The sequence below is a fragment of the Spermophilus citellus genome (genome assembly GCF_964194105.1).
Source record: "Spermophilus citellus genome assembly, chromosome: 3".
NCBI classification, from domain to species: domain Eukaryota; kingdom Metazoa; phylum Chordata; class Mammalia; order Rodentia; family Sciuridae; genus Spermophilus; species Spermophilus citellus.
This window is the reverse complement of record NC_138184.1, coordinates 181,916,024-181,933,871: the sequence shown is the minus strand read 5'-3', so window position 1 is coordinate 181,933,871 and position 17,848 is coordinate 181,916,024. Positions and strand designations below refer to the sequence as shown.

The 17,848-nt window shown below is 36.2% G+C and overlaps 1 protein-coding gene and 1 long non-coding RNA gene across 2 annotated transcripts in view; one reads left to right on the top strand and one right to left on the bottom strand.

Moving 5' to 3' along the window:
• The window catches only part of IQUB (IQ motif and ubiquitin domain containing), a gene marked incomplete at both ends in the record, with an annotated part of 64,595 nt that extends 56,901 nt beyond the window's left edge, over nucleotides 1-7,694 (bottom strand). The window contains 4 exons of the mRNA XM_081287763.1: nucleotides 128-300; nucleotides 388-549; nucleotides 4,059-4,193; nucleotides 7,316-7,694. Coding sequence (XP_081143889.1) covers nucleotides 128-300; nucleotides 388-549; nucleotides 4,059-4,193; nucleotides 7,316-7,694 — 849 coding nt within the window. The remainder of the gene's footprint in view (nucleotides 1-127; nucleotides 301-387; nucleotides 550-4,058; nucleotides 4,194-7,315) is intronic.
• The window catches only part of LOC308645155, a 321,762-nt gene that overhangs the window by 287,612 nt on the left and 16,302 nt on the right, over nucleotides 1-17,848 (top strand). The window lies entirely within an intron of this gene.

Here is a 17,848-nt window from a genome sequence, read left to right as displayed (position 1 = left end):
GTAAATTTTGCTTTTACTATCTTAATTGCCACATAATAAATGAGGAGAATTTGAGAAAGTCATATAGTACACAACAATTGTTGATTCCTTAGTTTCAGAAACCTAAATGGAAAATTAAAAATATTACCTGGGTGTCCCTGGAAAATGCTTTTTTTCCCCCTCGAATATATTTAGGTACAGTTTGGGTTCCAGCATTGTGATATTCTATTCCTGTTATTTTATGCTTAAATCCACCAAGAAATGGCTTATGAAAATCAGACTTTATAATCTCAACAGTTACCACCTGGTACTGATTAATGCCTAAGGAGATAAAAACCAAGACTGAATGGAAGTTCAGTTACAAAGGAAAACTAACATAGTTTATCTGAAAGACATCAAATAACTCACCAATTTGTACAGTGACAGTTAGGATTTGAGAGACATCATTTAATCCCTCTATCCTTTTGATTGGATATTGATCTGGATTTGTAGAAAAGAGTTCCAGTTGTATAATTTCCTGTGGCTTAACTCCATGTTGTATTAAAGTCTCATTATTTTTAAAAATTATTCCTGAAAAATTTTAAGAAGTTTTATGACAAAAAATGGCTATTTTTGTTGTTGTTTTAGTTATGAAATAAAATTATATATGAATAGATAGTGTATAACATGAATTTCTGATATATGTATACATTGTGAAATGACTAAATCAATCTAATATAAGTATTACCTCACATAATTTTTTATGTGTATGGTGAGAACACTTAAAGTTTATTCCCTTAGAAATTTTCAAGTATACAGTGCATGGTTATTAACTATGTAGTCACCATGATGTACAACAGTCTCTAGAAATGGCTAATCATATGTACTCATTTTAAGGTGATGGAAAATATCCCAGGTGCTTGTAGGAACACATATCACTTAATCACTAAATATAGTATGAATGTTTTCCATCTCTTGCTATAATAATAGTACAGAAAATACCATAACAGTGACTATAGTTCATAATAACCTACTATATATTTTATGCAAACTAAAAGAGAAGAGCTTAAAGTCTTTGAATACAAAGTAATGATAAAGAAATGGAAACATCCATACCCTGATTTGATTAGTACACAATGTGTGCATTTTGAAGCATCACACTGTTTCTCATAAATATGTATAATTTTTACATATTAATCAAAACAATTTTAATCTTTAAGGAAAAATAAATGTTGCCTGATTTGATCATTATACATTGTATACATGTATTAAATTATCACACTGTACCCCATAAATATGTATAATTAAAATAATAATTAATAAAAAATAAAAATCAAATTATACAATAGGAAGGATTATAGAAGCATTCCTATTCTGAAATTCAGCATTATAAATAAAACTACAATTCTCATGTCTTCAGATATATAAATATAATAATCATGAAACTCTATAGACATTTAAAAATAAAAGCATTCTATAGCATGAGCAGAACCACATACTATAAAAACACTGACTGTGAAAATTCACATATATTATATGTAAATATTACACATATCCATTCCAGGGGAAGCATAATTATTTTAATATCCATTTCACCCTCTGGTGTTTATAAATATAGACTCGGAATTCTAAATAATCCCTTCCTATCTCTCCTACCATAGTCAGAAACACACATAAATTAATGCCAAGGTGGAGACTAGACTCACTTTTGTACTGAAAAAAAAGTGAACTTTGCTTTATTTTTGTTGTCGTGGTTGTACTACTTTATCTTCTTCCCTCTCTCTCTTCCACCCTGCCATTGGTGTATTTAAAAAATTAACTGATCACATTTCTCTGTTTCACGGCATATGAAAATGCAATAATGTTATGTTACTAGCTGTTGTTTTGTCTCATGGAATCTTAATTGATGGAATCTATCAATCTTCAAATGTATGGTCTTCCTCAATTACAATTTTGAACTTGAACATAACAAAAGCTATACCCACAAATATATCAGACAGCACAAAACTACTTTGGCTATATTTGAGAAAACACACTCAAAGATTTGTGAATTTCAATTTCACATCCTACATTCTTAATTTTTAAAATTAACTTGAATGTCCTATGGGCTTTGTTGAATAATAGCCCCAAATTTGTCCACATCATATTACCTTTATAGCAAAAGTGACTTTGCAGATTTGATTAAGGATTTTAAGATGCAGCGACTATCCTGGACTATCTTATTGAGCCCTAAATGTACTTATGTGTGCCCTTGTATAAAAAGAAAAAAAAAAAGATTTGGCTACAGAGGAAAAGACAAGACAGTATGATGGAAGCAAAGAGAGAGCTGCATCTGCTATTCTGTGGCTCTGAATATGCAAGGGAGCCAATGAACCAACGAATCCAAGAGATGCAACTCTAGAAGCTGGAAAGGCAAGGAGGTGGATTCTCCCCTAGGGCTTCCAGAGGGAGAAAGGCCAACTGAAACATCAACTTTATCCTAATGAGACTGATTTAAGATTTCTGGCCCCCAGAAGTGTAAGAGAAACACATGTGCTGCTTTAAGCCACTAAGTTTGTGATTAATTGTTACAACAGACCTAGAAAACTGATACAGGTTCCTAGAGCTCTGGTTTTTCCTCCATTTATTTCTTTAGAGAGTGCAGTCCCATCAAATTTGAGCTCCAGTTCCAGTCCTGGGAGAAATCTTCTATCTTAGAGGATGGCTGGCATCAAATCGAGCTGTTCTATAATTGCTGCTAACATAAACCTATTACTCAGTGATAATATCTGGTACTTACAAAAAAGAAAGGTGAAGAAGGCAGGGATCCCTGAGTACCACTGGCCATCTACTACAGTCACAAAGTGCTCTCTTCTCTAACTTTCAACTTTACCTTTGAGTTAATGCCCAGCAATTGCTACTTCCCTCTTTGGAGTTATACCTCCAATTTCAGTTCAGATTCTGCTACTTATCTGTCATGTGATTTTATTAAAAAAAAAAAAAGTTCCCTGAGTTTCAGTTTCCTTCTATCAGAGAAAGAGTTAATAATATTACCTACATCAAAGGGTTGCTGTGTGGATTAAATGATAATGTAGGCAAAACATTTTGCAGACATACTAACACATAGTAAGGGTTCAAAAAATAAACTAATCATGATGATCATCATTATTATTATGACTAATAATTATTTAAACTTTAGCCTTGTTTCCTTAGTCAGGCTTTATATGTGCTATTTGCACAAATCTTACTTTTGGAGTATATTCACTATAAATTGATTTTTTAAAAAATGATTTTGAAACTTCTTTTTTCTCTGCAAACATTGTGTAGCATCTTTATAAGTCAATACCAAGACTTTTAAAACTAAAATATTAGAATTTGTTCAGACACATTGTAAAAAAAAAAAAAACATTTTTTGCTAGGTTAGTCTGGTTCTCTATCACAGTTACAAAGACTATGTCCAATCATGATCAGTCATGATTCAAGACTAATATAACTTCAATGGGGCTTCTCAATATCATCCACAAAATATAAACAAACCAGACATCACAGGAATGACCTTAACATATACAATATTCAGAAACCATTTTCAGTCTTCTTGTTCTATACATTATCCTTATCTTATTTCTTCAATCTCAGCTCCTACCATCCCACATACAAAATCTACTTCCAGCCACTCAAAATGTCTTATCACTTCCTAAAAGCTCCAGTTTTTCTCATCTCTTTGGGAATTAGCACAAATATCATCACATTTATAAATTGAAACATTCCATAATCTCTCAGATTTCTTCCTTCCTATTCTTATAGCTCTTTGTGCAGATTTCCAATAAAGCATTTGTATGTTATATGGAAACTCTTGCATGCAATTCTCCCCCTTACTAGTCTGTAAGCAATTTGAGAACAGGAATCGTGTTTCATGTTTCTCTGTTATCCTTCACTATCAGCAAAATATCTAGAATCAAATGTCTTTAATAAAAAGGAATTAAATGAATAAATACATAACCACAAGTTAATGCTAAAACAGTAAATATGTAGATATTTAGTTTTTAAAAAATCAAAGGTCTTGACTGTTTACATACTAAAACTGGAGAAATCTTAATAAATTCATGAACCTTCAAACTTACCTTTGTAACTTATCTGCAGTACAGAAGGTGGGATATGTAACAAGTACGAAAAGTGATCCTTGAGGTGTTTAAAAATAGTGTCAACTTTAAAAGGCATTATAATTTCCTGGCCCACAGGAATAAGTACAACTCTTACTAAAGATAAAAAGAGAAAATAAATAAGCATCATCAAATACACAAGGGTCAGTAACCTACACTCCACAAACAGAATTATGGGCTGACTTTTAACTGTGTGAAACACAGGTTATTTCTGCTATATTTCCCCACCACACCACAATGATATCTAAAGAGAAATGACCAAACTGAGCTACAACCTTAGGTTTTGAAAATTAATCCATAATCTCAAAATTTTTCATCAATGTTCACCACCTATATTATGACTTAAGTACAGAAAGTAGCTCTAAAAATCAAGCATTTTTGTCTAGTGAGTATAAGAAAATGAGACCTTGAAATAGAAAGGTTGTCTCAGAACCTGGAAATGCATTTGAACTCCCCATTATAACTACTTTTCACAAAACTTTACATTGTATGGCTCACACTCCACCCTACAAAATAGGAAATCAAGATGCTTATGTGTTGAGTAAGACAAAGGTGGCACATGCCTGTAATTCCAGTGATTTGGGAGGCTGAGGTAGGAGGATTGCAATTTCAATGTTAGCCTCAGCAATTTAGTAAGGCTCTAAGCAACTCAATGAAACCCTGTCTCTAAATAAAATATTAAAAAGGGTTGGGTATGTTGCTCAGTTGTTAAGCAACCTTGGATTCAATCCCAGGAGCAAAAAAAGAAAAAAATAAAAGAGGGCTGAGGTTGTGGCTCAGTAACAGAGCACTTGCCTCTCTTATGTGAGGCATTGGGTTCGATCCTCAGCACCATATAAAAATAAACAAAATAAAGATATTGTGTCCATATATAACTAAAAAGTTTTTTAGAGATGCTTTTGTGTTAAAAATTAAAAACTTATCATAAATGATCATCTATTCACAAATTATATGGAATAGGTATATTATAAATTATTTTACCTTATAGACTTTAACTTTTTGTTTCAGTCAGCTATTTTGCCACTGTGACTAAAAAACTAAACTAGAATACTTGTGGAGGAAGAAAAGTTTATTTAGGGGCTCACAGTTTCAGAGGTCTTAGTCCTTAGATGGCCAGCTCCATTCCTCGGGGCTTGAAGTGAGGTAACATCATGGAGGAAAAGTGTGGCAGAGGGAAGCAGCTTACATGATGATCAGGAAGCAGAGAGAGAGAGACTCCACTCGCCAAATACAAATATATACACCCAAAAGCCATGCCCCCAATTCCCATCTCCTCCAGCCACATCCTACCACTTCAGTTACCACTCAGTTAATCCCTATCAGGGGATCAATTCACTAATTGGGTTAAGATTCTCAAAACCCAATCATCTCTCCTCTGAACATTCTTGCATTGTCTCACACATGAGCTTTGGGGTGACATTTCACATCCAAACCATAACATTTTTAATAGAAAGGATGCAATAAGTAATCATATTATGGGTCAAAAAGCTTATATATTTCTAGATGCCAGACAAAACAGTTTTCAAAAAGCTGAGACATTTATCAACACTCCTATGGGAAAAATATCTAACTAGGCATTAGTCATATTAAGTTTCTTTAAACTTATTAAAAATTGTTCTCACAGTTCTCTATGAACAAAAGAAACACTTTCAGATACCAAACAGAAATTATCAGAAGGCTATTTTGTTTCTTGGTGCAAAAAGCTATGGAATTGCCTTACATAGCTATAAACCAGATTTTTCTAGTTTCTTAATGTTTTAAAATTTTAATGATTTTGTGTTTAATGTGTTTAAAAATTTTAATTAATTTAAAATTTAAGAAATCTTAATTAATGATTAATGTTTTTAATTAATGATTAAGTTGCTTCTTAAGTTTTGGAATGGGAGGTATATTGAGGGAAGCTTGATAAGTACAGGGTCAAAACAACTTTTTATTTTAAAAACTCACCATGTCTTTAAGTTACAATATCAGGGAATTATAGAAACACCAAAAATGGAACCCAAATTTACACTAAATAATGAAATTGAGAGATACTCAGTTCTATTGTGTATTGTATAACATAATTAGTTTTCTGAACATACCACACAGGGTTAAACAACCCACTATAGTCAAAACTTACATTTTACCAGCCAAACTGCTATTGCTATTATCATTATTAAATGACAACCCATGTTCTCCATCCCATGAGTGGAAACTCTCAAAACACATGAACAAGCAAAGAAAAGGCAGTCAGTTAATGGTTTTCTGTGTAACTAACTTATTACTTCTCCCCTTCTCTATTATTAATAATATTATAATGAGGCCAGGCATGGTGGTGCACGCCTGTAATCCCAGTGGCTCAGGAGGCTGAGTTAGGAGGATCACAAGTTCAAAGGCAGTCTCAGCAACAGCGAGGCACTTAGCAACTCAGTAAGACCCTGTCTCTAAATAAAATACAAAATAGGGCTGGCAATGTGGCTCTATGGTTGAGTGTCCCTGAGTTCAATCCCCAGTACACACACACACACACACACACACACATACACACACACATCTCAAATAATGAACGCTGCTTTAGGGCTTTAAAATTGACCTAAAATGAGAGACATTGATTTTTCCAAGGCTAAATATATGGTTAACTCTAAGCAGACTATAAAAATATGTAAAAGCAGCATAATACAAGGAATGAACAAAGAATATGAAACTAGGGAATCGGGTTTCTAGCTATGTAAAGCAATTCCAAGTTGGCATGCAAAAGAACTGTAATTGTACTCAATAATTTCTACCATTTCCCAAGTTCCCTAAACATTTTAAACTTATTTATTTGAATAAATAAGTAAATGTGAATTTAAAATTTAGTGATGTTCATTTGCTGAGGAAGAAGAGTAGATATTGCAGAACAGAAAAAAGTTTTCACATAGTAGATACTGTAGTGCATTCCTGTAATCCCAACAACTCAGGAGGCTGAAGCAGGAGGAAATAAAAAATAAAATGGGGTGGGAATGTAGCTCAGCGAAAAGCATGCTGGGGTTCCATCCCTAGTACCAAGAAAGAAGAAAAGGGAAGCTTTCACACGTTTTTCAGTGGTGTAACTATGGAAATTTGGTGGTCATGGGAAAGGAAAACTAGCAGCAAATATAAAATAGGTATTCAAACAAAAATAAACAAAAAATTAACAAGGAAAAGCAACTCTTCATTGAAATGCAGAAATGAAATATGCTATCTTCTTTTGGAAATACCTGTTACTGAAGATTCTCTCACTGATGTTTGCAAAGACTCCTTCATATCCTTTATTTTATTCAGAAATGCCAGAGTTTCCTCTTTTGAATCCTGTTGGGTGAACTCCACGTTGGGCTGCGGTGAATACCCTGAAACAGGCAAGGATTTTCTGGGAGACACAGCCTCTTCCAGGCGTCTTCTTTCCTCGTTCAATTCAAGGCTTAAAATGCTGATGTCACTTTGCTCACTGAGTTCTAGTTCAGATTCATGCTCTTCACTTACATCTAACTCTGAACGTTCTTCTGAGGGTGCTGGAATATTGACAGTGTCAATAACCTCCTCATATTCTTCTGGCTTAACCGTATTTTCAATATTAAACTCTTCCTCTTGATCAGACATTTTCCTATATCAAGAAAAATTAATACATTTACTACATACGTAAGAGTTTCTCCACCAAATATCAAACTCATTGCTAACATAGAGTGATGTTCATATTAACATGGTGTTCACGGCTGGGTGCGGTTGGGCACGCTAGGCTGACACAGGAGGATCAGGAATTCAAAACAGCCTTAGCAAAAGCGAGGCCCTAAACAACCCAGGGAGGCCCTGTCTCTAAATAAAATACAAAATAGTGTAGGGGATTTGGCTCAGTGGTAGAGCGCTTACCTAGCCTGTGTGAGGCAATGGGTTTCATCCCTGGCACCACAAAAAAAAAATTTAAAATAAATAAAATAGAGGTCAGAGGGAAGATGGTGGCGGGAAGTGAGTAAGCCGCTCTGTGCCCCGCGCCGCCACGTCTGAAAAGATGAGGTAAAGATCATTAAAGGAGATCTGTCGACAAAAACCCAGCACCGTGTCAAGAAAGGGGCCTAGGTGGAGTGAATCCGCCACTAATCCAGCCAAGGTGAAGGGAGTCCATCACGACTTCAGCCCAAGCAGTAAGGCTGCAGCCCCAGCTGCACGGCTCTATCGGCCCCATCTCCTTCCCCTCTCCGCCTCTCCGCCTCGCTTCTTTCTCCCCAGCTGTCTCTCCTCCCAAACTCAGTCTCTAAATTTAGATCTCAATTTCTTTCCCCCAACCTGCCCACTCTCCTGCATGTCCAGCACCCAGACCGCGCGGCCCTGAGGCGCCGCCTCCCCTCCCCCAACCCGCACCCCCTCCCCGGGGGTCCCGAAGGCCGCTGCTGCCGCCGCCACAGCCGCCGCCGCCTCCCGCGGAGCACCATAGAGCAGACTCTTCACCGCGCGAATGAGCTGCCGAATTATATGAAACAGCTGATAAGATGAGTGACAATTTAAAATCCAAGTGATCCGAGAACACGCACTGAGCTCTGACCCGCTGAATTCAAACTCCCGGTCACCTGCTTCCCGCAGACAAACAGCTATGACTCGGCATTAATTCATCCGGCTGAAACAACTGGTCAGCCCTTCTCATCATACAAAGGTAAATGCCTACCGAGCCTTCATAAGTAGTGGCCACAGGTTTGAAACAGGGCTTGGGAGAGAAGGACCCACCCGTTGAATTGGTCGCCCAGCAAAGGGAAACAACGTCATCAAACTGCTGCGGAGGAGATAACTTCGTGGAAACAGGTGTGTGATCCTATAGCCTTGCCTCTCCACACATCGGGAAAACCTTAAGGGCTCCTCCCAGCTCTCCCGTAAGGGCCCCTCCCAGCTCTCCCGTGAGTGCTACAGCCAGCCCGAGGGAATCAGAGGTGGTGCGGGATCCGCGGAGCGGAACTACCGCTCCCACCAGGGCTGACTGCTGAGGTCTCTTGCACCAGCTACGGGGAAGTGGATACTGGAGGGCAAGTAAAATCCGCTGAGGATTCTCAGCCCCAAACTCTACAAACTTAGGGTCTGAGGGAATGGCAAACTGGAAGAGTGTGCCCAGTCATTCATGAAAACAGGGCTCCCGGGAGCAGCAGACTTGGCATGTAGCCAGTATTGTGATGAGAGGGGCCTGGCTAGAGAAAAAGTGGGAAGTGACTAGACACAAGAGGAGGCCCTAGACACTCAGGATTGGAGACTTGCCCAGTCTGGGAGGAGCTGCTGCACAGTGATTGGTTCCCGCGTATTGACAGGAGAAACTTGACCTGGTGAGCACAGCACCATCTACTGGAAGAGAAGTTAATCAAACTCTAAGACGGCATTTATTAGGTTTTTTTTTTAATTTTTTTTTCTCTTTTTCTTTTCTCTCTTTTTTTTTTTTTTGATTTGGGTTTTTCTTTCATTTTCATTTTTTTCTCTCTTGTTGTTTTATTAATTCTAAAATTTTTTTTTACAAAATATTTTTTTTAATTTTTTTTCTACTAATTTTAATTTAATTTTTTAAATTATTATTATTATTTTATTTTTTTTAATTTTTTTCTTTTTTAGTTCCTATTCTTTTTCTTCTTTAGTCTTTTCATTTTTCTTATCCCCCCTTTTTTCCTTGAATTCTACCTGCCTACTCTCATTCTCTTTAGAGACTTCTTCCCTTCCCTTCAAATACCTTTCCTCCCAAGCATCAAATTAATCTATAGGAGTAAACAGTAACTCAGCAGTCAAACAGAACAAGAAGCAACATGAGCAGCTTCAAAAAACAAGGAAGAAAAGGAGTACAAACAATGCAGGACAGCCTAAATATTCAGGAGGACCTAGAGTCATCAGAAAAATGGTCTTATAAAGAACTCAAGGAACACCTAAAACAGATGGAATGGAACCTTAAAGAGGATACAAGACAGCAAATTCAAGCAGCAAAAGAACACATTGAGAATGCATTTCATAAACAGATAAAAGAAGAAGTTAAGCATCTTTATCAGGAGATAGAGATTATAAAAAATAATCAAACAATAATTCTAGAAATGAAGGAAACGATAAACCAAATTAAAAACTCAATTGAGACTATCACTAACAGAGTGGAGCAAGTAGAAACCAGAACGTCAGATAATGAAGACAAAATATACCATCTTGAAAAGAGTCTAGCCAACTCAGAAAGGCTGGTAAAAAATCACGAGAAAAACATCCAAGAGTTATGGGATAACATGAAGAAACCAAACTTACGAGTCATCGGGATAGAAGAAGGTACAGAGATTCAAACCAAGAGAATGAGAAGCCTGCTGAATGAAATAATTACAGAAAACTTTCCAGAAATAAAAAATGAAACAGATATACAAATTGAAGATGCATACAGGACACTGAGCACACAAAATCACAGTAGACCAACGCCAAGACACATTGTTATGAAGATATCCAATATACAGAACAAAGAGAAAATATTAAAAGCTACAAGAGAAAGGAGACAGATTACATTTAGGGGTAAACCAATATAGTTAACCACGGATTTTTCATCACAGACACTGAAAGCAAGAAGGTCATGGAACAATGTATTTCAAACACTGAAAGACAATGGATGCCAACCAAGAATTCTGTATCCAGCAAAATTAAGTTTCAGGTATGACAACGAAATAAAAATCTTTCATGATAAACAAAAGTTAAAAGAATTTGCAGGCAGAAAACCAGCATTGCAAAGCATGTTGAGCAAAACACTACAAGAAGAAGAAATGAAAAACAATAACCAAAACCATCAGTGGGAAGTGCCTCAGTAAAGACAGAGGGCGAGGGGAAAGACAATCATGGAGAAACAAACAAAATTTTTTTTTAAAAAAAGGATAAACAATCAAACATGGATGGAAGTTCAAACCACATATCAATAGTAACTCTGAATGTTAATGGCTTAAACTCTCCAATAAAGCGACATAGGCTGGTATCATGGATTAAAAAAACAAATGCAACAATATGCTGCCTCCAGGAGACACATCTGATTGGAAAAGACATACACAGGCTGAAGGTGAAAGGATGGGAAAAAATATACCACGCACACGGTCCTCGCAAGCAAGCAGGGGTGGCCATCCTCATATCGAATAAAATCGACTTCAAGATTAAGTTAATCAAAAAGGATAAAGAAGGTCATTATATACTGTTAAAAGGAACCATTCACCAACAAGACATAACAATTATCAATATTTACGCACCAAATAATGGTGCTGCGTCATTCATAAAACAAATTCTCCTCAAATTCAAGAATCAAATAGACCACAACACAATAATTATGGGAGACTTCAACACACCTCTCTCACCATTGGACAGATCCTCCAAAAAAAGTTAAATAAAGAAACTATAGAACTCAATACCACAATCAATAACCTAGACTTAACTGACTTATATAGAATATATCAACCATCATCAAATGGATATACTTTTTTCTCAGCAGTACATGGATCCTTCTCAAAAATAGACCATATATTATGCCATAGGGCAACCCTCAGTAAATATAAAGGGGTAGAGATAATACCTTGCATTTTATCTGATCATAATGGAATGAAACTGGAAATCAATGATAAAAGAAGGAAGGAAAAATCCTACATCACATGGAAAATGAACAATATGCTACTGAATGATCAATGGGTTACAGAAGACATAAAGGAGGAAATCAAAAAATTCTTAGAGATAAATGAAAATACAGACACAATATATCGGAATCTATGGGACACAATGAAAGCAGTTTTAAGAGGAAAGTTCATCGCCTGGTGGTCATTCCTCAAAAAAAGAAGAAACCAACAAATAAATGAGCTCACACTCCAACTCAAAGCCCTAGAAAAGGAAGAGCAAAACAACAGCAAATGTAGCAGAAGGCAAGAAATAATTAAAATCAGAGCAGAAATTAATGAAATTGAAACAAAAGAAACTATTGAAAAAAATTAACAAAACTAAAAGTTGGTTCTTCGAAAAAATAAATAAGATCGACAGACCTTTAGCCATGCTAACGAAGAGAAGAGAGAGAACTCAAATTACTAACATACGGGATGAAAAAGGCAATATCACAACAGATGCTACAGAAATACAGAAGACAATTAGAAATTATTTTGAAAACCTATATTCCAATAAAATAGAGGATAGTGAAGACATCGATAAATTTCTTAAGTCATATGATTTGCCCAGACTGAGTCAGGAGGATACACACAATCTGAACAGACCAATATCAATGGATGAAATTGAAGAAGCCATCAAAAGACTACCAACCAAGAAAAGCCCAGGACCGGATGGGTATACAGCGGAGTTTTACAAAACCTTTAAAGAAGAATTAATACCAATACTTTTCAAGTTATTTCAGGAAATAGAAAAAGAGGGAGCTCTTCCAAATTCATTCTATGAGGCCAACATCACCCTGATCCCGAAACCAGACAAAGACACCTCAAAGAAAGAAAACTACAGACCAATATCTCTAATGAACCTAGATGCAAAAATCCTCAATAAAATTCTGGCGAATCGAATACAAAAACACATCAAAAAAATAGTGCACCATGATCAAGTAGGATTCATCCCTGGGATGCAAGGATGGTTCAACATACGGAAATCAATAAATGTTATTCACCACATCAATAGACTTAAAGATAAGAACCATATGATCATCTCGATAGATGCAGAGAAAGCATTCGACAAAGTACAGCATGCCTTTATGTTCAAAACATTAGAAAAACTAGGGATAACAGGAACTTACCTTGACATTGCAAAAGCTATCTATGCTAAGCCTCAGGCTAGCATCATTCTGAATGGACAAAAGTTGAAGGCACTCCCTCTAAAATCCGGAACAAGACAGGGATGCCCTCTATCTCCACTTCTATTCAATATAGTTCTCGAAACACTGGCCAGAGCAATTAGACAGATGAAAGAAATTAAAGGCATAAAAATTGGAAAAGAACTTAAATTATCACTATTTGCAGATGACATGATTCTATACCTAGAAGACCCAAAAGGGTCTACAAAGAAACTACTAGAACTAATAAATGAATTCAGAAAAGTGGCAGGATATAAAATCAACACGCATAAATCAAAGGCATTTCTGTATATCAGCGACAAAACTTCTGAAATGGAAATGAGGGAAAACACTCCATGGACAATATCCTCAAAAAAAATAAAATACTTGGGAATCAACCTAACAAAAGAGGTGAAAGATTTATACAATGAAAACTACAGAACCCTAAAGAGAGAAGTAGAAGAAGATCTTAGAAGATGGAAAAATATACCCTGTTCATGGATAGGCAGAACTAACATCATCAAAATGGCGATATTACCAAAAGTTCTCTATAGATTTAATGCAATGCCAATCAAAATCCCAAAGGCATTTCTTGTAGAAATAGATAAAGCAATCATGAAATTCATATGGAAAAATAAAAGACCCAGAATACCAAAAGCAATTCTAAGCAGAAAGTGTGAATCAGGCGGTATAGCGATACCAGATTTCAAACTATATTACAGAGCAATAGTGACAAAAACAGCATGGTACTGGTACCAAAACAGGCAGGTGGACCAATGGTATAGAATAGAGGACACAGAGACTAATCCACAAAGTTACAACTATCTTATATTTGATAAAGGGGCTAAAAGCATGCAATGGAGGAAGGATAGCATCTTCAACAAATGGTGTTGGGAAAACTGGAAATCCATATGCAACAAAATGAAACTGAATCCCTTTCTCTCGCCATGCACAAAAGTTAACTCAAAATGGATCAAGGAGCTTGATATCAAATCAGAGAGTCTGCATCTGATAGAAGAAAAAGTTGGCTCCGATCTACAGATTGTGGGGTCAGGCTCCAAATTCCTTAATAGGACACCCATAGCACAAGAGTTAACAACTAGAATCAACAAATGGGACTTAATTAAACTTAAAAGTTTTTTCTCAGCAAAAGAAACAATAAGAGAGGTAAATAGGGAGCCTACATCCTGGGAACAAATTTTTACGCCTCACACTTCAGATAGAGCCCTAATATCCAGAGTATACAAAGAACTCAAAAAATTAGACAATAAGATAACAAATAACCCAATCAACAAATAGGCCAAGGACCTGAACAGACACTTCTCAGAGGAGGATATACAATCAATCAACAAGTACATGAAAAAATGCTCTCCATCTCTGGCAGTCAGAGAAATGCAAATCAAAACCACCCTAAGATACCATCTCACTCCAGTAAGATTGGCAGCCACTATGAAGTCAAACAACAAGTGCTGGCGAGGATGTGGAGAAAAGGGTACACTTGTACATTGCTGGTGGGACTGCAAATTGGTGCGGCCAATTTGGAAAGCAGTTTGGAGATTCCTGGGAAAGCTGGGAATGGAACCACCATTTGACCCTGCTATTGCCCTTCTCGGACTATTCCCTGAAGACCTTAAAAGAGCATGCTACAGGGACACTGCCACATCGATGTTCATAGCAGCACAATTCACAATAGCTAGACTGTGGAACCAACCCAGATGCCCTTCAATAGATGAATGGATAAAAAAAATGTGGCATCTATACACAATGGAGTACTATGCAGCAATAAAAAATGACAAAATCATAGAATTTTCAGGGAAATGGATGGCACTAGAGCAGATTATGCTTAGTGAAGCTAGCCAAACCCTAAAAAACAAATACCAAATGTCTTCTTTGATATAATGAGAGCAAGTATGAACAGAGCAGGGAGGAAGAGTAAGAAGAAAAGATTAACATTAAACAGAGACTTGAGATGGGAGGGAAAGGGAGAGAAAAGGGAAATTGCATGGAAATGAAGGGAGACCCTCATTGCTAAACAAAATTACATATAAGAGGTTGTGAGGGGAATGGGAAAATAAACAAAGAGAGAAATGAATTACAGTAGATGGGGTAGAGAGAGAAGTTGGGAGGGGAGGGGAGGGGGGATAGTAGGGGATAGGAAAGGTAGCAGAATACAACAATTACTATTAGGGCATTATGTAATATTGTGGATGTGTAACCGATGTGATTCTGCAATCTGCATTTGGGGTAAAAATTGGGAGTTCATAACCCACATCAATCTAATGTATGAAATATGATGTGTCAAGAGCTTTGTAATGTTGTGAACAACCAATAAAAAAATAAATAAATAAATAAATAAATAAATAAATAAAATAAAGGTGCTATGTCCATCTACAACTAAAAAAAAAATCTTAAAAATAAAATGGTGCTCATTTTTTTAAAAAAATATTGATCATTTTCTTGATGCCTGGCATTGGGCTAAAAACCTTGGTGAATATTTACTTCAAAAACACCGCAGAAATTTTTTTTAAATTATCACAAAAATAATCTCAAAACAATTTTAAGTAATATTCTGTAACAAGTATGTCGAAAATATCTTGCCATCTCTTCTTTTTCCAATAAAGAGTTCCCAGAGTGGGCGGGGGAATGACTTTTTGAACTACTTTTTTTTTCTGAATATAAAACTAATATGAGATTTATGCTTCTGGCTTACAAATGATTAGATGCTTCAAGGAACCTGGCAGCTCCAGAGCCACTGTATCCCACAGAGAATACACCCTGCATTAGCTCTGCTCTCACAAATCGTAACAGAAACAAACATCTTGACCAATCTAGACTGAGTTTGGAGTTGATTCCATCCAGAGTTACAGTAACTAAGAGCCTGGTTGTGGGAAACAGCGTGACAGTATCTAAAAGCATAGGCCAAATGAGTTGAGAGAATTCTAGAACCTGACTGCCAAAAGGAGAAGTTGGACAAGGAGCCAATATAGCAGGAGCCTACCTATAGAGGCTGGCAGCAAGGAGTGGAGGAGATCACAAGTGCCCTGAGGCTGCATTTCTATGGCAACAGCTGGGGGGAAATTAAACCCAGGAACCTTAGGGAGGTAGGAAAGATCTCTCTGGGGCTTCCATTTGAGCACAGATGTTTATGGAGGGAAAAAAAAAATCACCCTTAGTCATTGGAGATATCTGGCTACTAGAGGACAAATTTTTTGAGCTGGAACATCTGAAAAATAAATAATCATTGAACTCAAAAAGTAAGCTATAAAGTATTAGAGAAAGTTGAAGAGAGAGTTAGCAAACTGGAAGATAAGATTTTATATCAAATACTGCAAAGAGATAAGGATATGAAAATAGGAGTGATTGTTATGGTTTGGATATGAGGTGTCCCTGAAAACCTCATGCGTGAGACAATGCAAGAAGGTTTGGAGGAGAAATAATTAGGTTATGGCCTTAACCTAATCAGTGAATTAATCCCTGATGGGATGAACTGAGTGGTAACTAGAGGCAGGTGAGGTATGGCTGAAGGAAGTGGTTCATTGGGGTATGGCTATGGGGTATATATTTTGTATCTGGAGAGTGGAGACCTCTCTCTCCTCTCTCTCTCTCTCTCTCTCTCTCTCTCTCTCTCTCTCTCTCTCTCTCTCTCTCGCTTTCTAATCACCATGTGAGCTGCTTCCCTCTGCCACATTCTTCCTCCATGGTGTCCTGCCTCACCTTAAGCCCTGAGGAATGGAGCCAGCCTTCTAAGGACTAAGAGCTCTAAAACTGTGAGCCCTCACATAAACTTTTCCTCCTCTACAATTGTTCTGGCCAGATCATTTAGTCACAGCAGTGAAAAAGCTGACTAAAACTATGATTAAGAGCATGGAGAAGAGAAAAAGAAAGTCAAGCACATATGTTTTTGCTAAGCATACATTTTTCAGAGATCTGAGAATAGTTTTGTATTGTTGTAACAAAACAACCAAACAATAAAGAATATGCAACAGGGCTGGGGTTTTGTCTCAGAGATACAGCGCTTGCCTAGCATGCTTGAGGCACTGGGTTCGATCTTCAGCACCACATAAAGTAAAATAAAAAATAAAAATAAAAAAGTATGCAACAGAGACTTCATATGCCCCATGAAGCCTAAAAATGCCCTGTTGAGCCCTTTACAGAAAAAGTTTGTCAGCCCCTGTTCTGGCACATATCAAATTAGTTTTCTCATTAGAATGAGAAAACAGAATAATGGAAAAGAAATGTTTTAAAAGAAAATGACTGGGAATTTTTCACAAGTGATTGAAAATATGAACCCACAGATCCATTTAGTACAACATAAATCTATACCTAATGTACCATGTACATTTTAAGAAATAAAAGAATACCAAAGATGAAGATAAGGTCCTAAAAACAAACAGTTTAAAAAAAATGTATACACACACACACATCACTTTAAATCATTTTAATTTGCTGATATTAATACTAAGAAAAGTAAAATGACTGCAAACTTCTCATTGGAAAAACAGAAGCAAAGGCAAAAAGTGTAATTATTTAAAAAACATAATAATCAACATAGAATTATGCATGTGGAATAATTATTTTTGAAGAAAGAAAATGGAAACATTTACAAATAAGTTACCACTAGGAACTTACTGGCTCTAGAGTAATTTTTTCAAGCATACACTTGGAAAGAGAAAATATTTCCAAGAGAAATTGTTTTCCAAGTGCAAGAAGGAAAGGTGAAGATATAAAACCATAAAGATGTAGACAAATACAAACAAATACTGTCAACATAAAATAATAGTAGGGAATTAGAATAGTAGATAATAATATGCAATTGGAAGGGGAAAATCAGACTGTGCTCAATCCCTCTACTGTTTAAAAAATTTCACTATGTACTTGAGATTTAGCTATGAATACTGGTTAAGTTATATATGTATAGCTAAATCTAAAATATAATAAATAAAAGAACAAAAATAAACTTCTGAAATTTCAAAAC